We start from the raw sequence: 26,814 nt of genomic DNA, 5'->3' as shown, positions 1-26,814 counted from the left end.
CACGTGTCACTCCTCATTTGTCACGAGTGACCGCGGCGGTTTACATACAGATCATTTTTCGCTCGTTCATTTGTCACTTGGATTTTCTCGGTGACGCACATGGACTCAGAAGAAGAAGAGATGGCAGCCATGCTGCTCCTGATGGAGAATAGAAAACGAAAGCGGAGGCGACGGACGAGAACAATGTGGTACATAAAAGTGCTGCATTTTTGCATTTTTTGTTTCTCATTTCCAATCGAAATTAGCTATTGTATTAATGTGTAAACTAATGAAAATGCCGAAAAGTAGCTATACTCACAGTTTCGAAGGCGATATCACTACAATGCACATGGACGTCCACTTTCTTTGCCAGCTCATTTCACAAAGAATGAACATGTCCATTCATCGCCTCACGCGTGAAATGACATGAAATGACGTGAGGCGACGAATGCGGGCGAAACTTACAAAATTCACTTCAATGAGAACAGGTCAATAGGTTTTCCAATGTCCATTCATCAGCTCACGAATGACAAATGACAAATGAGTCGTGAGTCGATGAAACGTGAGGCCTATGTAACTTCAGCCTAAAGCCTGCACCACACGGTGAAATTTGCGTGATGCAAGTGACACGCGTGCACGTTGCGACAGGCAAATTCTCACTGTGTGGGGTCGTTTTTTGCTGCGTATCTTCCTCGCGTGTCGAGACGCAGCCGATCTAGCATGTTTGATATTTTCTCGACACGCGAGGAAGTTAATCACCGTGTGGGGGCTACCTGCAGCAATGTTGCGCGAGTTCGACGAATCACAACAAGCAGATCGGTCACATGATTTATAGGTCAGTCACATGATACCAAAATGGCAGCGCCCGGGAACTGACAAATCCTATGAGAAGTATTATGGACCAAGAAGACCAAATTGCCCTTATTCTCCTGCTGTTACTCCGTCGGAGGCGGCGGCGGAGGCGGCGCCGCGTGGACCGTAGTCTTTGGACAAGGCCATGGATTCAGAGAAGAGAGGATAAGGGGGCCTATGCAAATCTAATTGCTGAATTGCGGGAGGAGGACCCCATGAATTATCGCCAGTTCCACAGAGTGCGGGTCGAGGAATTTCAGGAATTTTGGTATCATGTGACTGACCTAAATATCATGTGACCGATCTGCTTGTTGTGATTCGTCGAACTCGCGCAACATTGCTGCAGGTAGCCCCCACACGGTGATTAACTTCCTCGCGTGTCGAGAAAATACCAAACATGCTAGATCGGCTGCGTCTCGACTCGCGAGGGAAGATACGCAGCAAAAAACGACCCCACACAGTGAGAATGTGCCTGTCGCAACATGCACGCGTGTCACTTGCATCAGGCAAATTTTCACCGTGTTGTGCAGGCTTTAGGGACCGATCCGAGGAAGTCGGACAAAGACGAACAAAGACAAGGAGAAATATGAAATAGTTTATTCATGTTACTCACCTCTTATATGCTTTAGTTCATTGACCAATATCAGGTACATTTTCATAACATGACATGACATGACTACGAGACCGCGATAATCAGCACGGAGTACCAGCGAGCCTGCTATGCTAGCGATGTCATTGCTATACTACGCTTCCGATTAAGCCAAATAATCGGCAAGTCGGTAAAATTGATACTTTCAAGCTCAACCGTAATTTCTTTATGGTATATGAAAGAACATTCAGCACAAACCTCTAGCATTTGACACAGTATGAGTTGAAAAACTCGGTAAGATATGATGATTTTGTGGTACCTCGAACTAAAGTAAGAAATGTGGCGGTTCTTTAGAATTACAATGCTACTTTGCATAAATTATGAGACCAATGCTATGTGTGTATTAAGTTTCGAGGATTTGGTAACTCCAGTTGGCCACTATCTCCTTTCAAAAAGCAGTGCCTGTCTTGATATGCAGATATACTACAGTCCATTCAATGGGCTATACTAGATGGGCGCTATAATGGCATGGGCCATACTGCATTGAGTTTTAACGAGTCAATGAGCGATTCCATCGGCCTTTTTGCTAACTGAGTGCTACAAGAGCAACGAATACATAATTTACTCAAATTATTTGCATATTGCTTTGGTGTAATTTATTCTAAAGAGGAGGTAAACGTCCCGATTTTAAGATTAACTGTCTCGATAACAGGGCCTTTTGCTTCAAATCATGGAATATGACAGGCAAGATAGTGCAACCTCGCTGTAACGATCTCCTTGGGATATGAGTATAAAATTATATTTTTCATACCACATGTTATACTTTCTGTGACCCAAGGCGGTAATTGAGGTGACCAATATATACTCATCAAAGAAAGTTAAGGACCAATTTTTATTTTTAACATATTTTTTTAAAGCACATATTAACGACCAGAAAATGCCTAAATATGAATGTCCTGTATGACCTCCAAGACACAGTAATCAATTTCACATGTGGTTTGTTCCAGTTGTTGCATAACTTCTTTTTAAACTTGTCACAACCTGAAAATGGGTGTTTTTTGTGTGTCAGCGGTACAAAAGTCCATGCAAGTGCTTTTCCTTGCATTTCCCACCAAGCTCAGGCAGCATTCTGACAAGAGAGATGCCTGGGTGCCACTTGAGTGAAGTAGAGGTTGCACGAGCCATGGGGGTGCTGGAAGCTGGCTTCAGTCAGCGACGAGTAGCTAAGATGATGGGTGTGTCTCACAGTGTCATCAGTCGTGCTGACCAACGACACCGGGAGACAGGGCGATACTCAGAGAAACCCCGTACTGGCCGCCCATCAGCAACAACTGCGAGGGATGACCGCTACTTAGTGACTTTTTGTCGTCGCAACCGCTTCAGTAGTACTTGCAGACTCAATAACCAATTCACTGCTGCAACTGGGGTGACTGTTTCAAATCAAACCATCCGTAACCGACTTCACAGAGCCGACATTCATGCCAGGAGGCCACTGCAATGCATCCCATTAACCCCTGCTCACAGAAGAATCCGTCTCAATTGGGCTCGTGATCATGTGGGATGGACCCACCAGCAATGGCGCCGTGTTCTGTTCTCAGATGAGAGCAGATTCAGCCTGGACCACAATGATAGACGTGTTAGAGTCTGGAGACAACAGGGAGATATATTTTGCAGATGGCTGCATCGCTGAACATGACCGCTATGGTGGAGGCAGCATCATGGTGTGGGGCGGAATCAGCTACGGTCAACGCACTCGCCTCTGTGTGGTCCCAGGGGGAGCAATTACAGGTGTGAGGTACAGAGATGAAATCGTGGAACCTTTTGTGGTTCCGTTTGCAGAAAACGCTGGGGAAAATTTCATATTCATGGACGACAACGCCCGTCCCCACACAGCGAGGGTGGTGACACAGTACCTGGCGGATCATGGAATTGAGCGTATGGACTGGCCAGCGAAATCCCCGGACTTGAATCCGATAGAACATGTCTGGGACATGATGGGAAGGAGTATTGGAGCGCTTGAGGTGCAGCCAAATGGGTTGCAGCAGCTTGGTGTGGCCTTGGAGGCTGCATGGGATGCAATTGATGTCAGTGATGTTAATCGTCTGATCAACTCAATGAGACAGCGGTGTCAGGCTGTTATTGCAGCAGGGGAGGCCATACTCGCTACTGACCATGCTGACATTGATGACAAGACATTTAGGCTAAAATTGTGAAAAAGTTGACACACCAAAACACCCATTTTCAGGTTGTGACAAGTTTAGAAAGAAGTTATGCAACAACTGGAACAAACCATATGTGAAATTGATTACTGTGTCTTGGAGGTCATACAGGACATTCATATTTAGGCATTTTCTGGTCCTTAATATGTGTTGTAAAAAAAATATGTTAAAAAAAAGTGGTCTTTAACTTTCTTTGATGAGTGTATATAATCTAAGTATCTGCGCAGTCCCTTTATTTGTATAGTTAATTAACGAATGCGCATAAACAAACCTGGTATACGTGTTCTACATGCATACTTGTGCCAGTCAAACATCTGTGGTTGTTTCCAATATTTCAGTGTTCCTATACAATAGACAGCTTGAGATATATTTTCAATTGGAGTCAATACATAAAAACACTTATTGGAATCAATATATCTTTTAACCTTCCCAAACAGTGAGTGGGTGTACTCAGAAACGGAACGCTCAATGGCGATGTCGTGCTCCAATAGATTGCAACCATACCATCATGCATTGCCGGAATAAACGCCAAGTCTGTTCAAATAATACCCCCCCTCCCCCGCTAAACTAGACTAGCTTTTCATCGCCGGATATAAACATGAATAAAATGGTCAAGGGACCATGTGCTCACCTCGGGTAATATAATGCATGTCATTTGCAGTGGATATGGGGAGAACAGTTTCTGGCTAGTTTCACCAGTTTTGATTCCATTGAATAATATTCTTCTTCTTGGCTCAATGGCACAAAAGAAAATAACCGCTACCATCTAACTATAGCATTTTGGTTATAAATTTGACTAAATTTCAGGGTTATTGAAGAGTGTACATGTCACATGGAAATTGGTTGACATCTGTTAAACAGTTTAGGAGTAATAGGACTTCGTTCGATTTTCAAGATGGCTACCTGGCGGCCATATTGGTCAATGGATTTGACTGAAAATCGGGGAGCTGATTCACAAAGAATTCTTAAGTGACTGTCGTAAAGTTCACTAGGCGACACTTACGTGTCACGTAAGAGTCACGTAAGAAAGAGATACGTTTATTCATGTATGTAAAGTTAAGTGAGCTATATACTAGTAATAATGAAATGTGCGCATGCAGGTTTACGTAATGTATGGCTATGGTGATCATTTCTCCTCGGGGCCTATTCACGGAGAGGCCTATAAAATAGCGTGTCGCAGAAGGGTTTGCCCACATAAAGCTTTATCTCACGTAGTCATGACGGAAGAAAAGGGACCAAGAAAAACGAATTTTACTCAGAGAGAAATCGAAAGGTTGGTGAACCTGGTGGCAGCAAATTTTAAAACCATCAGCAATAAATTTGGCGATGCCATAACACACAAAGCCAAAACCGACACGTGGATAGGAATTGCAGACAAAGTTAATGCAATTTCACCGTGCCACCGCTCCCTCCGTGGGGTGCAAAAAAAGTGGGCAGACGTGAAACTGCAGGCAAAGAAAAAGGCGGCCAAGCTACGAAAAAGGTTTCAAGCTACTGGGAACATGTCCTTCGACAATGGTGACGACGACGATGACGATGATGTAACTCATTTAACTGAAATAGAGGAACGGATAGTCGGGCTTCTTGGGATCGAGCTTATCAATGGAATTGATGGTGGCATCGATACTGCCATTTCGAAGGTGAGACTTGTATAAAATCACCTTACAGATATCGTATGAAGTAGGCGTTGATATTATAATAAGAGCGAGACTGTACAATGTAGCCTTGGCTATCAGTTAGTCCTCATAAAATGCGATTTCAACTTTCGCATCAACTTTTTAGGCCCAAAGTAATTCGTCAATATGTATTACAAAAACCGAGCGCTTTTCTTTCAGAGAGTAAAAACGCCATCAGCATCCACCACATCGATTTGTCAGGATCCCTATGATTCGCCGCCGATAAGGAGCCCGAGCCCACCGTTGCGACCAGCTGGCAGTCCTACGTTACCGAGTTCATGGGGAGGTTGTAATCTATATGATTCGCCAAGGAGCCCACCAATCCCTACAAGAAGGCGAACGCCGACTCGATCTCGATCTCGTTATAATCCATACGATTCTCCAATAAGGAGCCCAACACCACCACCACGGCCTAGGTCCAAAGGGAAGTCCATAAACAGGTAATACTCGCCGCACAAAGAAACTGTACAAAGGAAAAATACGCCCAAATCTAAAAGAAGTTACTAATTTTGCCGACATGTGATGACTGATATGTAAAATCCCTATAGCTGCAGTAGGATCCCAGACTCATTCAAATCACGGATCTATAAACATAATAGCGTTTATGGATCCCTTCAAAGCGTCATAGGTTGCAATTAACCTTCAAATTGGCAAATAAAGGCATCTTGTATCAACAGAATGATGATGCTTTCCCGCCAGAACATTTTATGATGAGGCTTTTCTTTCTGTAACAGATCTAAAATGCCGAGTAAGCCGGTTACGCAGAAGGCGACCGAAAGCCATAAGGGAACTGTTGCATCCAACACATTGAAGTCAGCAACGGCATCGAGTAGTTCTGCGCCATCTGCCGAATTGGTAAAGATAGAGGGTGAACGTCTTGAGATAGACAAGCAGCGGCTTAAACTGGAAGAGCAGAGGGCCCGCTTCACAGAGAGAACGGTTGAGTTACTCGAAACGTTGGTGTCATCACTCATGCCTGCTGAGAAGGATGAGCGCTCCGTCGTCCCACCTGCGCAAAACAGCAATACCATTCCTGCTTCCGTCGATAAATCAACGTGGGATACTTCCTTTAACATATCTACTGCACTAAAAAAGGCCATACCAGAGAAGTAACAATTTGGTTTTGCTACTCTTGCTTGCCATTACATTTTCTAAAAGGTGCCTTAATACATCCGCAGGCCTACATCTATAGGAGGTTACCTCTGGTCATTTGATTGTTAAAATTCTGGAGACGTTTTGCATCAAATGACGCCACTTGATCTGTTTAAGAGATTTATGCATCGGTTTGTACTGTGCTTAGTTCATTTCTGATTAAATTCCAAGAATTCGGTAATTAATCGTTTCTTCACATGTTTTAATCAAACCCAAAAGTTCTCTCTTATAACTCTTGCTCTAGCCCTTTCCCCGTCTTCATCATCGACCAGTTGTAGATGTGGATTGGTGTCATTGTCCGGATTGTCATCATTATTAAAAGGCACACCTGGTGGAAGAGGTACACCGCGTTCTTCACAAATGTTGTGTAACACGGCAGTTGCCACCACAACCTTGCAACACTTCGCAGGCAATAATCGAAGGACTCCCTCTGAAATTACAATTATATAAACATGTAAATTATGAAAGTCATTGTAAATCTCCAATGTGATTTCAAGCCCAACAATATTTTATTCGACGTTATCATAACATTCACACAAATTGAAGTTTGTTTGCAGCATACAAGCAGAGGGGTTATGGGTGATGGACTTGGCTGATCAACTACAAAAGAAATGTACGCGATTAAAAATTGTCAATTACCTTCTTTGTTAAGGCATAACCATCTCGACTTCCAACGGCCAAATGTCCTTTCGATAATCGAACGTGTTCGCCTATGATGGACGTTGTACCGCAGTTCGGCGTCATCTTGTGGATTTCGAACAGGAGTCATCAGCCAAGGTTTTAGTCCATATGCGGAGTCGCCGAGCAAATACGCACCATTACCAATTCCGTGTTCCATGTCTTCGCTAAGTCGACAATTAGACCAAATGAATGCGTCGTGGGTAGCCCCGGGCCAACGAGCAACGAAATTTGAGAACTTTATATCATGGGTGCATACACCCTGTATATTTAAAGAATGAAATGTCTTTCTACAGACATATGCTGGTTCACTTTGCGTTGGAGCCTTGGTGGGAACCAAACTTCCATCCACACATCCAATGACGTTTGGAATTCTATGTCTTTCAGTATAAAAACCATCGGATATACTTTCTTAGGTGGCTGGGTTACGGGTGAAACATATGAATTGCTCTGCTTTCCTGGCCAGTGCTTCTGATACTCTTGTGACGATTCGCGATACCGTAGGTTGACTGAGATGAACCATATCCGAATTGCTCATTTGAAGACACCCTGTTGCATAAAATCGAATTGCTGTAAGGACTTGCAGTGTGCAAGGCACAGCATGAGATCTCATTGTTGGATGTGCAACATCGTCATGCAAGAGATCAATCACCTCCAGAATCACTGGTCTAGGCATTCTATATCGTCGGAAGAGCTGTGCATCATTGAATGTATCCAAAGGGTGGACCCGATCTCTAAAAATACGCTCTCGACGAAATGCGCGTTCATTTTCTTCCTCAAGTGCGACTAGAGCGGTAGCCATTTCAGCGAAGTGAACTTTACGTGCACCAGAAGGCTGACGTAGACTTGCGCGCATGTTACGCATTGACGTAACTCTGTGAATACCACGAACTGTCTAAATGGCTGATAAGTCATGGATAAGTCACCTTTACGTTTGCGTAATTTGTTAAGTGAACATTGTGAATCAGGATCATGTAGACGTAAGACAACGTTGCGCAATTGCGCAGTTTAAGTGAGCATTGTGAATAGAACTTAGCTAGTTAAGTGACCTTTACGTTTGCGTAAACTGCTAAGTGAGCTTTGTGAATCAGGTCCCAGGGACGTTGTAGAGAGTACATAGATATACGATCACATGAAATTTTGTTTCAATCCGACTTTGTTTAATTTTCAAGATGACCGCCTGGCGGCCATATTTGAAGTCCAAGCGGGACAATTTTTTTGGGGTAGAATAGATGGTCCCTAGATATATATGTCCTCACAAGTTTCGAAACTTTTAGCTCAAATAGAAACGAAACGTGCCACCAATCGGTGATTTAGTGAACTTTGACCTATGTGACCTTGAAAAGTAGGTCAAATAAAATACCCGGGTGATATGTCATTTAACCTTACTAGATACACACAGCATACATATTTCGTCACTCTACGTAGAACCATAAGCTTCAAAAAGGCAAAAAACAATTTCCAAGATGGCCGCCTGGCCAGAAAGTAGGTCATATCACGAAAAACGAAAAAAAAGCGTCTGGGCATATTCCCCAAAACTACCACCACACCAAGTTTTAGCCATCTAACCCTAGCCGTTAAGAAACGTGCCACATGATACGACAACGGACGACAGACACAGCGGTATTGTATAGATTCCCCGAACGGTGAGCCAAAAAGCCCACATTTAATTACACCAGTGTATGGATTCAGTTTTGGGTCATACTAGTATGTAAACGGCACGTCGAGTACACATTTCTGTTGCTGGTGCCTTTTTAATGGCCTAGGGATAACGGCCCAGTGGTAAGATATCATGCCTTCTATCTATCAGGCCCGGGTTCGATGCCGCTGGTGTTACTGTTATTCCTTTTCTTATTTCTTGATGTTTGGTTTGATATTTTAGAAGGAGGACGGGAGGCGGTGCATCTTGAATCGGAAGGTTCGGGGGGGGGGGGGGGGGGGGGGCACGCGGTCCACATGTCCCAAAACTATTTATCACATACATGACATATGTATTTCGAAATGTGCCGAAAGTGACCGTAGAAAACATGGCAAACTAGGCCCCTCCTCTCCCGCCCATCGCCAGCCATGTTCGTTCCTGGTTTGAATTACAAGTAACATCACGGTAGTGATGAACATCAATTGCGAGCCTAACAACAATATTGTTATCTTCCTATGTGTCCTAAATCTGGGCTAGACTCTAATGATTATTAGTTTCGTGTCATGGACTTCAGTAGGATATCAATGACCTTCACTCTACTCACCTTGATAAGGAGCTGCCGTGTGAGTATGACAGAGAGGAATATTACAGTATTCCCATTTCTTCGCAGGGTTGGTAGTATAACACCAGGGTTTTGAAGAACCACTGGGATTTCTGCAGTACTTATTGGCAATGATGACATTATTGTCTGCGAACATAGGTCCCTTCGTGTATGGGTGCTTGTGAGGTGTTTGTAATGACCATTTCTGGCAGATATAGCCGGAAGCCGTCTTGTAAATCTTCCCCGTATATTCTTTTCCATTCGGACTTTTCAAACAACTGTCTTTATTATGAGCTGAAAGAAGACTTATATCAACAATATTCTTCCAAAAAATAAATAACCAAATAAATGAATGCACGTTGTTATTACATTGCTACTACGTCAAGTATACGTGTATGCGTATATATACATATATATAGCCCCGTTCACCAATTAGGCTTTTCTTATATAGCCTTGCGGGTGGTGCGGATGTCCCAATCAACGTTAAGCAGCGTTGGACGTATATTGTCTGTTAATGAGCGGCATGATACAAGTGGCGGCTCTCGGCCTAATCCCTAACACGACTTTATTAGAGATGCAGAATAAAATGCTCCGAGTAAAGGGGATCATCTTGCCGAGATAACTTGGCAAGTATTTTTTTCCCCATTATATAAATACTATACAAAAGTAATGTCATGAATTTAGAATGCAGTTTTTGATTAATTGCGCTATTTTTAGTATTACTAGTGGGAGGTCTCTTTGAATGAGCAATAAGCAAGCAATTCGCAGCAAGGAAATGGTGAACCGGTCAGACTCACTTAGCTGACTTGTTTCCAATAATGGTTTGTTAAACCATTAAGCTATTATAAGACGAATAGGGAGCACCAATGAATAGTAAGCACATGCTGATCATAGGTGGCAGATATGTTCTATAATGCATTTTGTGTCATTCAAACTTACCTATGGAACACTTTTGCATGTTACTCCATTTGGGCTCAAACACAAGAGTATCCCTTTAACTTTCTAAAGGGAGAACTGAGTTAACAGCTCGGCCGCCAGGTGGCGCCCTGACCGATTCCGCGAGATCGCGCCGATCTCATGCCGCCATATTCAGTCTTTACTCTTGTGCTTCTACGAAGCACATCGTTTTTTAAAAGCTGCCGTGAATTCGATTTAAAGACCGAGTCTGGGTATAAAAGGCTAATCACCTGTCACGACCCCAGTTCCCCAACTGATTAGGTTGCTACCAGGCCTCAAACGGTCATAATGAAATTATCCCAAATAACTTTGTCAAGAGACTGTGGAACCTCTTCAAAAGTGTCAGTCATGTCTATGAATATATAATGAACGTCATCTCAAAGCTCGAATCCTGTCTTTCAGCCAATAGCAGGGAAATTCAATTTTTAGGGGGTTTCCGTTCAATATTTTGAATGTGAGTGACAGCTACTAGCCTAACTTATAAGCCCGCCTCCACTAGCCTAGAACGAATCAGGATGCTGACCTGAGCACTCCAATATTTTGCTTGCTGCCCGGAAAACTTCAAAGCCATGCTATTTAGGTTATCACAGTGGGTACTTCAGTTTGCTAGATAAGCTGTCGGCATCAATTAGTGAACTCAAGCAGTTGATTTCCTCGGGGAGGATAATTCTTGATTGTGGGGAATTGGTTTAGATATAGTTTGTGTATCCTGTCTGAAATACTAAATAAATTGATATTCTGAAGTTTTATAATTTTTTTAATTGTTTATAACCTTTGGCATTGAAATCATTGAAATCACAGCCCTTTCATAGCCTCTGGTAAATTTGCACAGCAATACAGCTTGAAGAAAAAAATAGGGATTAAAAACCCTGCCCATAAAGTATGATAGTTCCATTACGAAAACAGTTTGTCACATATATACAGATTATTCCCATTTGTGTCCCATGTATGGGGTCTTGTCTGAATTGGGATGCCACCCTCTCACAAGGTCAATAACACAGTTGGGATTATGAACATAATTTCTAAAGGCGAGTGACTGCAAACCGCTGCCTGTCATGACCAAAGTCATAAACTTTCCTTATATTGGATTAATTTCATACATTTTCTGAGTATAGGCTTTACATTGTATACATCTCTCATGTCTTATTGTGTTTTGATCAGCCAGAAGTAAATTTTGTTGAAATATGTTTATGCATATTTTGCAAGGACCATTTTGCAATGCATCTCAATTTATTTGAATTTCTCTTGAGATGGTCATATGGCACACTTCCGTAGTCTTCAAATAAAATAAAAATACTTTCAAAAACTTTTTTTTTCAATTTAATGAACAAACCATCGAACTTTAGGCAGAGGATTCATTTTTGGTAAATCACCAAGTATGCTGAACTAACAACCCTCTTGAGAATACTTATACTTATCACGCTCAACTTGTCAAGCCTAATTAATCTCATCTGGATGTTGCTCCGGCAAGCAGTCTGCAGGTAGCAGAGGGCCGGGCTTTTGTAATTGCCATCCACCCGGTGTTTGGGGTAAGATTATCCTCGGTCTTTAAAACCAAATTCAACCAGCCAAGTCTGGACGATTTTTGGGTTCATTCACCTACGGAGTAGACCGCCAAACTAATCTTGGCATTAGTATTGTCCAGTCTATTTAATTATAGACCTTTCTTAGCTAGCTTAGTCGACCCGGCTCCATTATTTTGATCTCGGTAGGGTAGATTTACGTAGGCTATTCTCCTCTCTATTGTAATGAACAAGACTCAGATCCATTGCAATAGTGTTTAATTCAAGTAGGCATGTTTTCCTTTCCATTAATAATTGCGTCCTTTCTGGCCTACTTGGGGTTCCCAGTGTTTTTATTGTCATTGGTACCATTTTTTATATGGCGTACCCCTCCGACGGCATCCTTTGTCTCACCACAAAGGACTTCGTCAGGTGGCGGGAAACGGGCCGAGAAGACGCCTAAACCCTCTTCCGGTTCCGTTTCCGGGCAGATAACCCGGAGGTCTACCAGACCTTCCGCCACCACCCCTTCCGTCAGCCGAGTTCCGGTTCCGGCCGCGGCTGCGAAGGATGCGGGATCAGACATTATCAATGTATGTGGTCCCAAGGGAGACTTACATCCAGTAAGTCTCCAAGGGTTTAATATACCCCTGACCTCAGGGAACCTTCCGATTCCTATGTCGTCCGCTCCCTCGAGTACAAGCCCTTTGTACTCGCGGGAGCACCCTGCTTCCGGTCCGCCGATTGCAGTTCCGGTTGCTGACGCGGGTTCCCGTTTATCAGTAACCGAAGACTCTACTGGGGGTTTTTCTCAGTCTTTACTGCGAAATAACCCCAGTCCTCACGGACACAGTAGAGTAGGGACGGACTTTATAACGCCACCTCCGAAACGCCATGCGTCTTCGGTAACAGCGTTTCCGCCCTCCGTACCTCCTCCTAAAAGGGCAACCGGTAGATCCATACCGGCGAAGGAGTTACGGACATTTCCGGTTTCGGACTTCGTCCTGCTGGAAATGCAGGCACCTCCCTACGTTGGCCAACCTCTTAGGTGGAGCCAACCGGAAGTGCCACCCCCTCCTCGTAGCAGAGGCGTCGTTCCCATGGAACGAGCTACGCAGAGGGGACATCAGAACTCTGGTTCAGAATATGGGCATCTTCGGCTTCCGGAAGACCCCTTCGCCCGTACATACGACTTCGAGGGTTCGCTTATACGCTCACCTTCTCCTCAACCGCCCGTCGTTGAGAGAAGCCGCACGTCGGGTCCGGAACCCGGGTTCCGGTTCCTCTGGTGCGCCTGGTCCCATCGGATACCAACCATCCGACTCCTCTATTTCTGAGAACGAGAGTTCTCAGCCAGGCTACCGCTCCCCCGATCAGGAGGAGCTGTCACCAGAGGAGGCCAGTATCTTGTCGGATATGAGGACACTCAGATCCTTGATCAGTTTGGGGACAGGAAGTGGATCCCAATCCACATGTCTCTCAGGGCTCCACTCGGGCCCTTGAATTCCTTCCTCCCTCCCCGTCGGTGGTAGCAGTCTCCGAACTTTTGGAGCGTACAATCAGAGACTCCCAAGGCGCCCACCAACGTACTTCCATCCCTGTCCTTCCGGCAGCCGGACCGGAAGCTTGGTGTAAACCGGGGAAGTTGTTCACGGCACAACTTCCTCCCATTAGGCAGTCCCGCGCTAACTATTATCGAGTCAGCTCGGCCGGCTGTCCAGCTGCAGCATCGACTTCCATATTAAAGGACGATGTACAGCTGGACCAACTTGTGCCTAGGGTGACCTCCTCCTCGGCTTACCGAGAACTTAGAGCACAAGAGGGTCTGGCCAAAAACACGTTAGCGGTGCTCTCCTACGCAGAGCACACTAACCTGGCCCTAGCCAGATCCCTAAAGGATAATGAGTCACTATCTGATGACACAAAATATCTTGTGACATCCTTGTCACATTCGATTAGGCACGCTATTGCTCTGTCCGCCAAGACCGCAGCAAATAGCGTCCTACTCCGTAGAGACGCCGCACTGGGCTCTCTCAATGTCATCAGATCCCTCCAGCTGGAAGAGGCCTTAAGAACCGCTCCTATGGACGGTTCTTTCCTGTTCGCAGATTATGTACAAGAGGCGGCTCAAGTACAGAAAGATTGGGACAAAGTATATGCCCCCACTGCGACACAGAGGGCCAAGACCTCTCTACCTAACGCTAGAAAGATAGAGAGGCCTCAGCAGGCATCGGGTTCAATCCCGTACGCCAGGCAGGTCCTGCCTAGGCCTACCCCGCCTAGTCAGCCTGCTCCTGCTGAATCCTTCCGACGGGAAGTGGAGGGTCGCCGGACTGGAAAGAGGAAAAATACTTCCTCTAACCAGGGTGGATCCGGTCCAACTAGGCACTCCTTTCGTCCAAGGGGTGCAGGCCGGAAGAAGTGACTCCCCCCTCCTTTCTCCTCCCGGACGCAAAAAGGAGCCGACTCCGGTAGTCGGGGGCCGTCTGCAAAAATTTGCAGACGTTTGGGACGATTGGTGCCCCAAGGGGTCCCCAGTCCCAAACATGTTGAGGTACGGAGTGAAGCTAGATTTCAACCGTACCCCCCCCCCCCCCCCCCCCCCCGACTACCATATATCCAACCCCAGTTCAGCTACCGAAGGACCCAGTCAAGACATCTGCCCTCCAAGCAGAGGTCGCGACATTACTGGAGAAGCAAGCTATCCAGGTCCTTCAAAATCCATGTTCCCCCGGCTTTTACAGCCACGTTTTCTTGGTTCCCAAGAAAGCAGGGACATGGAGGCTGATCATAGACCTTTCCAGGTTAAACACCTTCTTGAATGTTCCTCATTTCAAGATGGAAACCACCAGGTCTATAGCAACGGCGATATAGCCCAACGATTGGGCGGTATCGATGGATTTAACGGATGCGTACTTACATGTACCGATCCATCCAGACTTTCAACACTTCCTTCGATTCCATTACGAAGGAAAGACGTATCAATTCAGGGCCCTGCCGTTCGGTCTGGCATCGGCACCCCTAATTTTTACAATGATAGTCACAGCCTTCGTCGCTCCCTTTCACGTGATGGGGTTCAAGCTCCATCACTACCTAGACGATTGGCTACTCCGTTGCAAATCGCGGGAACTACTACTGCAACAACTTCAGGTTCTAAAGCAAAAAGTAGTTTCCGCAGGTTGGATTATCAACGAAACAGAGTCAGAATTCACACCATCCCAATACTTCGTTTACGTTGGAGTTCGGTTCCTTACGGCCATAGGGAAAATGCTGCCCCCTTAGACAGGATAAAGAAAATTATTCATCTCGTCGCAGAATTCAGAGGAAGGACTCAAGCTCCCGCAAGGCGATGCTTGAGCCTTTTGGGATCTCTGAATTCGGCAGCAGACCAAATCCCTCTTGGCCATCTATATATGCATCCCATCCAGATGTTTCTAATGTCTCTATGGAAACCCCACAGGGACCCATTAGACAAGTTGGTATTGATACCTCAATACCTACTCAAGAACGTCTGGAACTTCTAGGAGTCGGAGACTCGTCTCCAAAGCGGTGTAGATCTTGCTCCACCGCCCCCAGAAGTGTCCCTGTTCACATATGCTTCTCTACTAGGGTGGGGAGCACATCTGAACAACGGGGACATGTCCATAAGGGGTCTATGGACAAGGGAGGAGACCATTCTTTCAATAAATATATTGGAAATGAAGGCTGTCCTTCTTGCCGTGAGGGCTCTTTCCCTTCACCTGAAGAATCGGAGAGTAACCCTGTTCTCCGACAATTCTACAGTAGTAGCATATGTCAGAAGACAGGGAGGCATAAAGTCCGGCATTCTTTGCCAGCAAACTTGGGAGCTGTACCATCTTTGTGCCGACCTTGGAGTATCGATATGTTCCAGACACATACCGGGCAAACGCAACATCCTTGCCGACGCCCTGTCCCGTCAGGACAAACTAGTCCAGACAGAGTGGACACTCCATCAGGAGATTGTAGACGACCTTTGTCGCCTTTGGCAATCTCCGAAGGTAGATCTGTTCGCCACCAGGCTGAACAATCGCCTTCCCATCTATTACTCTCCACTTCCGGACGAAGAGGCCCTGGAAGTCGACAGTCTTACAGCCTCTTGGGTCGGGCTGAACGCATATGCGTTTCCACCCCTCCCTCTCATCCACAAGATATTGACCAACAAGATATTGACCAGCCACACGGTGAGAATAACTCTCATCGCACCTTGCTGGCCAAATCAGGCCTGGTTCCCAGCCTTGCTGGAGCTCCTGATAGACCACCCCAGGAGTCTTCCTACTTGGAAGCACCTCCTGTGGCACCCCCTGGGGAGATGCTACCACCAGAACCCTGGATGTTTCAAGTTTCACGCCTGGAACTTATCCAGTTGCATCTCCAACAGAGAGGCTTTTCGGACATCGCAGTCAAACGCATGTCCGCACCTCAAAGGGGGTCAACCCTTTATGTGTATCAAGGAAAGTGGTACACATTCACTTCCTGGTGCAGGGAGAACGGAGTTAATCCGATCTCTCCCTCTAAATACAGATTAGTTGATTTCTTTATTGACTTATTCACGGAAAGACAACTATCTGTCACGGCTATAAAAGGGTACAAGTCCGCCATCGCTTCTACCCTCCGTGTTTTAAGCACCTGGGATCTTCGTTGGGAGGACCAAATAACCCCTCTTTTCAGAGGAATGTTATTAGAGCGTCCTAGACCGGTTCACAACACCCCTAAATGGGATATTTCTGTTGTCCTTAAGGTGCTCATGAGGCATCCTTTTGAACCCATGTCTATTTCATCCATGAAATATCTGACACTCAAAACGGTCTTTCTAGTAGCCTTGGCTACCGCCCAACGGAGATCAGAGCTCCATGCACTTTCTTTTAAGAAGCTGGCTTTTAGAGAGGGAGGGGAGGTTATCCTGGCTTTCATACCAGCTTTCTGGCGAAGAACCAGGGACCGGCCGCCTCTCGGCCCCCGGTTACTATTCCCTCTCTGTCAGGAACGATATCTTATGATCTTCCTGACAGAACTTTATGTCCCGTCAGGGCCCTAAAGTTCTACATAAATAGGACAAAACCTCCCGGTATCCGCCAGGGGAGAGAGCGTTTGTTTTTGTCCTATAAGGAGGGAAATAAACGAGAGATAGCGGCCGCCACTATTTCAAGGTGGATTGTGGAGACTATTCGTCTTTCCTACAACACCTTGAGGACTTCCTCTGATCTTCGTGTGCTAGCTGACATCTCAGCGCACGAAGTTAGAGCACTAGCCACCTCCTGGGCTAACTACCGAGGAGTTGCTCTTCAAGAAGTCGTTTCCGCTGCAAGTTGGAGTAATCACTCCACATTATCTCGTTTCTACCTACGAGACGTTTCTTCCCTCGTAGATGGCATGCACACAATCGGCCCGATTGTGTCTGCGGGGCATGTTGTTTGATCCTGGCTAGATCAAAAGAGGGGGGGGGAGCCCGATTGAAGAGTCAAACGCGCATCTTGCGCCATTTTTGATATGCCCTATCTTCAACAATCCATGCAACCCCTAGTAGACTAGAAATGACGCAATTTCTTATTGTTGCTTAGTAATAACTCATTCTACACCCTTGAACATGCCTTACTTGCTCTAAGCTCTGTTGCCGGAAAGAAGATGGTTTTATTACGCACTTCTAGCGCTTTCCGGAGAATGGGTCTATTACTCTCTATAAATACGATTGTAATACCGATATCAAAATACCGGTCCCCCGGTTCTCCCCATTTCTTTCCCCTGGCGGTCCTCCTTGGCTAATATGCCGGTGGTGCCTCCTTGATGGAACAACAGCTCAGCCTTAGGTAAGTCCTCGTTTCCCACCTCCAATATGTTGCTAGGATTCGATGCAAAAGTGTTTCATAGGTAAGTTTGAATGACACAAAATGCCCATTTCCTTACAAGAAATGGCCATTTTGTTAGTTCATACTTACCTATGGAACACGGCCCTCCCGCCGTCCCAACAAACGGGATATACTCGTTATTAACGCTCAAGAGTAAGACTGAATATGGCGGTATGAGATCGGCGCGATCTCGCGGGATCGATCAATGCGCTGCCTGGCGGCCGAGCTGTTAACTCAGTTCTCCCTTTAGAAAATTAAAGGGATACTCTTGTGTTTGAGCCCAAATGGAGTAACATGCAAAAGTGTTCCATAGGTAAGTATGAACTAACAAAATGGCCATTTCTTGTAAGGAAATGGGCATTTTGTTTTTCAGAGCATGTGCTCAGGCACAGCAGTGTAGGCTACCAGTGAATATGCTTGATTATTGCTCGGTCCCCGGTTGCAAAAGCTTAAGGGGGGGGGTCACTGGTACCCTAAAAATTATGAATTAGGATTGCCATCAGGAAACTAACAAATCTTGGATTCCAAAGGGAAATGATGAGGTATGTCGTTATCCTCTTTAGACAAAGAAACCAAAAAAAACAAATATCATGGACTTGGGTCAAGTGTTTTTTTTGTTTACTTCCTATTCAACATATTTTTCAATAACTGGGCATGAAAAGAATGGGACTAATGTGCATGTAGCGAGGAATCAATGAATTTACATTTTGGACAATTCCACGGAAAAATTGCATATTTACTAACATTTCAAAATCAGTTACAAGCCAAGCAATTCAACTCAATGAACTGTACCATACCTCCACAACTTATCTGATGCTCCCTATTTGACAGGTTGCGTAAAAATCCGTACGAACTATGAACTACGAATCACTAACATATGCGGTATTATTAAATCATGTGCTTATTAAGATATGAGTCACTTGTTAATGATGGTGTTATTCAGTTGTAAGAAAAATCGGGAAACTTTTTAAAAAAAGGTAGATAACAAAACTTCAAGTTACGGACTTCGTACATCGTCGTTAGTGGCTCTTCGTAAGGCTTGTGAAACCTGCCTGATAGCAATTAACAGAAATTTCCATACCTGACCTGACCAAGGTAGCACAATCAAGGACTAGAATTGTTGCTAGGGCAACAAGTAGGACCACTCTGGGGCGCATAATTCACCCAGGCCCTCTCGCCCTGAAAAAGGAAGGAGAAATTGCAAATATGATTGTACATTTAAGTTTATTAAAGCCCGTTAGCGTGTTTACAAAATCGTTTTTCTTCATTACCCTAGTTGATGAAGTTGCATAGACCAAATGTTTATGTATCTAAACATGTTAATTATTTAAGGTTGATAGCTACGCATTATAAAAATACCGTTGTCAATAAATTGGTTTGTTCAGGATCATATGGTAAGACGCCGTTTAAGAAGAATGATTCAAATGTCAACTTGAGGGCCCTAATGATTTTAGATTCTGCATAAACATCACTTGATCGAATACTTAGAATCAGAGCTCTTTACATCCATAATCATCTCTAAACATGATTTTAAGTGTAACGCTCAATCTGTATTGTAATAAACTGAAAACATTAGTCCCCATGCTGTGATTTTGTTATTTTTTAAATCGATGATATCAAGGATTACTGATTCTCCGTGTTTTGTCGGAGATTATTTTATAGCACCGAGTTCAGCGGAACAGGAAACACTTTTATCATCTATTATAAATATTAAATATACGTTAACTATTCATAATACATCATGTCAAAGTCTTAAAATGTAATTCCTTCTTTTGATTCGATCAACCCATCACATCGTATGAAATTATGGGACTTATTGATCTTGTTTTGGATCACTGATGTTCCAGATGTGGTCAATTCATTCACTTTTGAATCTACAAGATCAAGAAAGATCGATGTTTTGTTGTGACGAGTGAACGTGAGACAGCCTGATACATTGTGTTCAGGGAGAGGTCTTTCCACTTGATCACTTGTTTCGATTTTTCGATTCTCGATTCGAGTTCAGAATTTGACGGAAAACTCATCTTGTTTTCGAGTTCAGAATTTGTCGGAACCTTCATTTCTTCATTTCTAGACGTCGACATTTTATTTCGGTAGAAATAATTTTTCTCACATAGACATCTTTTGTTCGGAATTATGAATCGAATTGGTTTTTGAACTGCTTTGATGACTCTTGACATTTTTGAGATTTTGAGTTACTAGAAGGCAATCGAGTCAAACTATGTCATTGAGGAAGATTAAATAAAATTATTGACTGGATGTTGACTGGATAAAACTGACTCGAATTTTACTGCAGTTTGAACTTTTGAGGAAAATTAAGTCATTTCTTTGACTCGAAAACGACTAGATAAAAACTGCCAAATAACTCTCATTTGCACACTACTAATACGTTCGCCATTCTCCAAACCTTATTATGCCTTTAGAAAAATACGATATTTGGTTGAGTCATGAACCCCTGGATTGGTTTACCCTCAGCACACCTCACTTAAGAGGTAATTTAATTTTCATTGGCATTTTCTACTTATCGGAAATAATTCCGAGGTCCATACATAGGCCTTTATCAAGAATGACACTTGCGTGATATTCTACCATGTTGCTGCACGAGTAATCATGTCGTTCCTCTTCTTCTTCAACAGCACTATCGATCGTTTTCCTGGAAAACTTCAGATTACCAAGACATCATACAGAGTTTTCATCGAAATGCTATGACAATCAGATCACGTATTTGTTGATGTCTCTGAGTCAGCTTTCGGCGTTTGTTCCTATTTACGCTACTTGACAGTGGACGGTTCTGTCAGATGCTCGTTTTTGGCTGCAAAGACACACGTAGTACCCAACTAGCCTGCTTGGTCGATACCTAAATTGGAGCTTCAGGGAGTAGTGCTCGCCGTCAGACGAGGAGCAATAATGTTGAAGGAGCTACAGGATCAGAATGCAGAACTATTCTACTGGACTGACGCAACTACTGTTTTACCATATATATCATGAATGAATCGAGACGATTTAAGCCATTTGTCGCCAACAGGATAGCAGTGATTAGTTACGTTTCATATATTCATCAATGGAACTACGTACCTGCGATGAATCCAGCAGATTACTGCAGTCGCGGAATGAAGGCAATCAGTCTGACCGAGGATCATCCATGGTACATTAACCGTCTTTCCTCTCGTCATGGGAGTATACTTGGCGAAACAACAGAGATACACAGCCATGCATGTTTGAGGTTGCACAGGATGACCAAGAGACAAAGGGAAACTCCTCACAAGCTCATGATGGTCACGGTGAAGAATGATAGTCAGAATCTGCCTGATGTCAATATAGGGATATATTCAGGAACCTTGGCATTGATGCTCTGGTTAAAACATCACATTTCTCAGTACGGTCAAGACGCAGGAGGCGTACAGCTTGGATTCTCAGAGCAGTAAGAAACTTCGCTTCCGCCATCAAGCGTCTAAATGTTGAACCTTTTAGATCTGAGGAGTTGATGGTCAGGGAATTAGAAGATGCTACGGAGTGCTTGATCCAGCAAGCACAGAGGGATTTCTTCCTAAAAGGATTGGCCAGCTGAAAGAAGGAAACGAGGTGAATCAAGGGAGTCGTTTATCGCAGTTGAGCGCATTTTGCGATTGCAGATTTCTGAGAGCAGGCGGTCGGCTACGGAAAGCTGAGATTCCGGCTGAAAGCAGATTTCAACTGGTTTTGCCCGGATATCATCACATCACTAAGCTCATTGCCGTTGCTACGCACAGGAAACTCATGCACTGTGGAGTAGAACATCTGGTCGTTAAGCTCAGCCAACGATATTGGCCCCTACAAGCTAGAATCATCGCCAGGAAAGTCACGCTTGTGTGCAGACTTTGCAGATTACGTCGAGCAAAGCCAGCACTTCCAAATATGGCTAATCTATTTGCAGTTAGACTCTCCGTAACCTCAGGAGTGTACGTCAACTCTGGCTTGGATTACTTCGGACCCATTTATGTGAAAATTGGTCGGAGCAACGTCAAGCGCTGGAAATGTATATTCACGTGTCTCGGGGCAAGAGCCATACATATATAGATAGCCAATTTTCTAGAGACCGATACTTCATCTTATGCCTCCGAAACTTCAATGGTAGGAGAGGCCAACCACGAATAATCTTCAGTGATAATGGCACAAATTCCGGTGGAAAAAATTATTGCTTGAATGACTACTTGAAGAAATTTGATCGGAAGAAAATCCGTAACTTCATAGCATCCCACGGTATATAGTGGCACTTCAATGATATATAGTGGCACACCGTTGGCGCAACATTTTGGTGGCGCATGGGAAATATTGTTGCGATCAGTCAAGATATCATTGACGGCCACACTGCCAAAGCAAATAGTCCCAGAATGTGTACTCCGTACAGCTCTAATTGAGGTGGAGGCTATAATCAACAGTCGACCTTTGACCTACAACAGCACAGATCCTGATGATTACACAGCGCTAACTCCGAATCATTTCATCATTTGCCGAGCTTTCAATTGTACCCTCATATATGACTTCACCGACAGAGAGATTAATAGCAGATAGAGATGGAGACGTGCTCAGGTAGTTGCCAAGCATGTCTGTGACCGATGGTTGAAAGAGTATCTGCCAAATTTTACTCTCAGACATCGATGGATACATGATCGCCGTCCGGTTGCCATTTGAGACCTAGTTCTATTGGTAGACGACAACGCCCCAAGAGGAGCCTGGGACCTTGCTCGCATAGAAGAGACCTACCCAAGTAACGATGGAAAGGTTCGCACTGTGAAGGTCCGTACATCAAAGAGCACATACATTCGACCTACAAATAAAATATGTGTTCTAGAAGAGAGCGTTAATATCATAGCCGATGGTAACTCCGATGGCGATGTCGCAGCCAATGGTGATGTTGCTGGTGCCGATGGTAAAGCCTGTAATGACGTCAATTCCAATGGTGACGTCAATAGTGATGTCGGGAGTGATGGTGAAGACAATGGTAGCGTCAATGGCGTCTAGGCCAATGATGACGTCAGACGCGGCCGTGATGTAAACTGCTTCAGAAGAGACGCAAAAGTAAATGGTCCACTTCGTCCGTGATGTCTATGCCGTCTGTAATGTCAACTGCTTCAGAAGAGACGCCAAAGTCAATGGCCAGTAGTAGGAATAAAGCTCATTTTCCAGAAACTGGTAAAAAGGACAATTTCAAAATGTTAAGTTAAGTAAGAAACACTCTATTAGAAAGAAAGATGAAGACTTGTACGAAATGTAACGTTGAAAAAGAATTCACTGAGTTCTATAATGACAACGGGAGAAAAGACGGAAAACTACCTTTTTGTGAGGGATGTACAAAAGCGAGAAGACAGAGAAAGGAATTTAAAAAATTAGAGGGAAAGAGAGGTCGTGAAATATGGGATAGAATACGTCTTCTGTGTTTAGCAATGGAATTCATCCAGATTTTGAATAATTGACTAAATTGCTTGAGTTGTTGAGTCGCCCACTCACAGAGTTCAACTTTCTCCTGCAGGAGAATTCTAACCTATATAATAGATTTATGATGTTGACGTGGCAATTTGGTGTCCACTGCGCCTGCATGACCGCAACTGAATGAAGAGATCATTCAGGGACTGTCTGACAGCTGTAATTGTTGACCCGACGTCATGGCATCATGATGACTCATAGCATCTTTGTGACGACATCAGTGACATCATAGCCTGAGCCTGCATGCTCTGTTGCTCATGGCAACAAGAGAGGACCAAAATGAAGGATTTTGGCTACTGGGCACCGTGCACTGATGGTATGAAGCAACCATGTGTGCCTGATAGGTCATGAAGGTGCAGGAAATGCGGTTTCGTCAAAAGAAACTCATCACATGCGTGTGGCGACAAAGAAATACGGTTGGATATACAGAGGTATCCTGCCTGATAGCGGGACCACAAGAGTCAATTTCTTCCCTTGATTGACCTGCAGGAGAATTCTAACCAATATCCTAGATTGATGAGTGCCTATTGACTTACTTCCTGCTTGACCTGGATGCTTCACATTCTTGAGTTACACTGATGTTACTCAGACATTCAGTCTTGATGGATAGATGGATGTAGACTTAAACATATGTTTTCCATCTATAAAAATGAATTCGATGAAAGTAATTGAACTGAAAGCACTCGCCAAACAGCGAGGTATACGAAATTATTCAAGACTGAGGAAACTGATTGATATTCTCACTCAACCTCAAACCATCCAGAATATTTCGGATGAACCAATTCTGGATACTGTGAGTGGAGACATTTTACAACCGTCTCCATACACTCCTCCTAAACGTACAATGATGCAAAGTCTGAAGAATATTGCAGCAACAGCTTCTACTAAAACTAAGAAAGAACTAAGTTTGCAGACTGGCTATAGTCCTCTACACATAGACAAAAAAAATGCCTGTAACTAGATTGACAAATAACCTTTTGGATGAACCTATCCATGACACAACGCCCAGCCTACAACCCACTAAATATATTCACCCACCGAAGGAAACTGGCTGAACTCAGAAAAAATTGAAAAAGCTCACTGATTGGATACTGTTCTATACACCTTATCCTACAAAAGAAAATGTTACGAAGCTGAAGCAAAATATCAAAGAACTATACAGTTAGCAGCCAACTGTGACTCTGAAAAGGAAGCAACTAATGGAACCTTCAAAACATTCGTCATTGAGGGAAGACCACGACATGGTCCAGAGGAATACCTCTATCTAGTTCGCCCATCAGTGTGAGACACCATAGCATAAACTATTGGTTACGGTGTCAAGGTGAATTTCGTCCTTCCTTGTGAAATAAGATGTGCGAACGGGCACAATAATTGAAGAAGTAATTTACCATAGATCTCTAACTGAAACCATCCTTCGCACTGAAGAAATTGAAGGCAATATAAATGAAATGTATCACAGGATACTCGAAGAAATATCTACGATTCAAAGAAGAGGTAGTGGCTGGGTCTTTGCAAGAGTAGTCCGATTAGATATTCGCATAGACAGATATGTTCCACTCAGGGTTCCTCATACATTCCCCTCCTAAAATAATTGCAATTGAAGAAAGCTATTGTGAATGTGAAAAACGAAGATGATGAGTGTTTCAAGTAGGCAGTGACGTAAGCCATTTACCCATCAGAGAACCATGGTGAAAAAGTGTCAAGAAACAGGAAGAAATCCAAGAATTTGAACTGGATGGGTATAACATTTCCAACCCAGCTAAAAGACATTCATACTCTAATCTCCCACTTACCTGTCCCATTTCCAAACCCTATCGCAAGTGACTAAGTCCGAATATTGCTAATTTTGGTTGGGGCAGAGCTCAATTTATGGAACAGCCTGGAGTAGTGACATGACAATGGACACTGTAAGGCTTTACGACAATCTTGCCTAGTCACGTAGTCGTTTACGTGTACTGCGGCTGGGCGACCGGGGCAATTAGGGTCACGGTTTCGTAACAGCTCAAGATCACTGTGGCGATTCGTTCACCATTTAACACACTGTATTTACACAATGGGAGCTACTACAACCGATCAATTGCCCAATGGAATAAGGGTGATTATAGAAGAGTCCTGGCTATTCTGCAGTGAAGCAGTGAAGTGGTCTAGGAACACCCACAAGGAGTCTTTAAACTGTGATCGGGCCTGATTGTTGATTTCATCACCTGTAGTTAAAAAGAGTGGCCTCGTCTTTGACATGGAAGGGTAAAGTCACTAGATTGGAACTGGGACGAAAGAACAGGGTGATCTACTGCCTGATAATGGGCATTAAAGAAAAAAATGAACAGAAGATTAACATTCTGATAAGGTTTTATTCATCATGAAAGTCAACATCAGCGTCATCAGGGTCAAACTCAAGCTCATCATTAACCTCTTCAAGTTCCCCATCTGCTGGATGCGGGATCACTGGGTCGTCATTCCCGTCCGGAAGAAGTCCACTTAGTCTCCACCCACTGACTATCACTTGGAATGCCACTCTTTCCCAGGCGAGACTGATCATACGTACTACTTCCTGGCGGGAAATCTGATCACAGTGTCCATCATCTTCGGTATGTCCAATCTTCCAGGCTTTCCACACCAATCTGAGATGACATTTAAAACTGCGATTTACAGTTAAGTCCAAAGGTTGCAAAATTGAAGTGCATCGTCCAGGAATGAACGAATCCTGTCCATTTTGCCGCGGAATTTCCTCCGTAAACAGATGATGTCTATGGGCAGGGTAGCGATCCAAGATGAGGAGAAAGGTTGCTCCGGCAATAAATGGCACAACAATGGCTTGCAACCATTCGATCAATGACTGATGTCTTGCCCAGCCATTCGGAGTACCTGTAACCTAAGATTAAAACGTTTCGTTTAGAAATAAAGAATAAATCGGTGCAATTCATGAAAATGTATGACTCATTCTCCGATTGTATTGTTGCTCAGCCAGCTGATAGCTTTGGGAAATGGTTTCAAAGATCAACGTACTGCAATGATTCTAAAAATAGAACAGGATTCGTAAAAAGACCATTAAACACGAGGAGCAGGCAGATCATAGAGCTAGCTCCATTGGCAGTTGAAGATGATATGGTCATCTAACAGCTAATAAACCAGGATTAGTTAATGAAAAGGTTTACTTACTCGCACTTTCTGGGGAGCATGGGCTCGCAGTTCTGCAATAACTTCGCCTTCAGCATCCAAGCCCCTAAAGTTGACCTCAGCTGGTAGTTTTCGTCCATCGCTGGAGACGGCCAAGGTTACCGTGCATCCAATCTTCCCGTTCCCTCTTGAGGATCTGATGTCGATCGAATGTGATCCTGTTGTAGCCATTGTGGTTTTCGGCACCATGTCAAAGTTGACAAATGTTTCATCCATGTTGATGATCACATGGAAATTTCCATTTTGGATGATTTGAGACGTTTCCCTACGATAGACGGCCGCTATTTCCATAGCGTTGTCGGGGAGGGTTCGCGTGTCCTTATTCTTTCTTCGATGGCTTATTCTTTTTCTGAAAGGAAAAGGAGACCACTTTTAGCTTTGAAAAACGTAGCTTACTCCCCCATTACTGTCCATTTCTTGGTCATTGGGCCCATTATTCCATTATGGCAGAACAAAAGTTGTGAGA

At 44.1% G+C, this 26,814-nt stretch overlaps 1 protein-coding gene across 1 annotated transcript; it reads left to right on the top strand.

Annotated features, from left to right (window-relative positions):
- Nucleotides 1–4,856: 4,856 nt before the first annotated feature.
- Nucleotides 4,857–6,428, top strand: LOC135495106 (nuclear apoptosis-inducing factor 1-like). The gene is made up of 3 exons (XM_064783525.1): nt 4,857–5,279; nt 5,475–5,755; nt 6,050–6,428. Exons 1-3 carry the CDS (start codon nt 4,857–4,859, stop codon nt 6,426–6,428), a joined length of 1,083 nt encoding a protein of 360 aa, XP_064639595.1.
- The last annotated feature ends 20,386 nt before the right edge of the window (nt 6,429–26,814 follow it).

Source organism: Lineus longissimus, chromosome 10 (assembly GCF_910592395.1).
Source record: "Lineus longissimus chromosome 10, tnLinLong1.2, whole genome shotgun sequence".
In the NCBI taxonomy this organism is placed as follows: Eukaryota; Metazoa; Nemertea; class Pilidiophora; order Heteronemertea; family Lineidae; genus Lineus; species Lineus longissimus.
The sequence above is the reverse complement of the archived record's forward strand: the minus strand, read 5'-3'. Positions and strand labels throughout refer to the sequence as shown.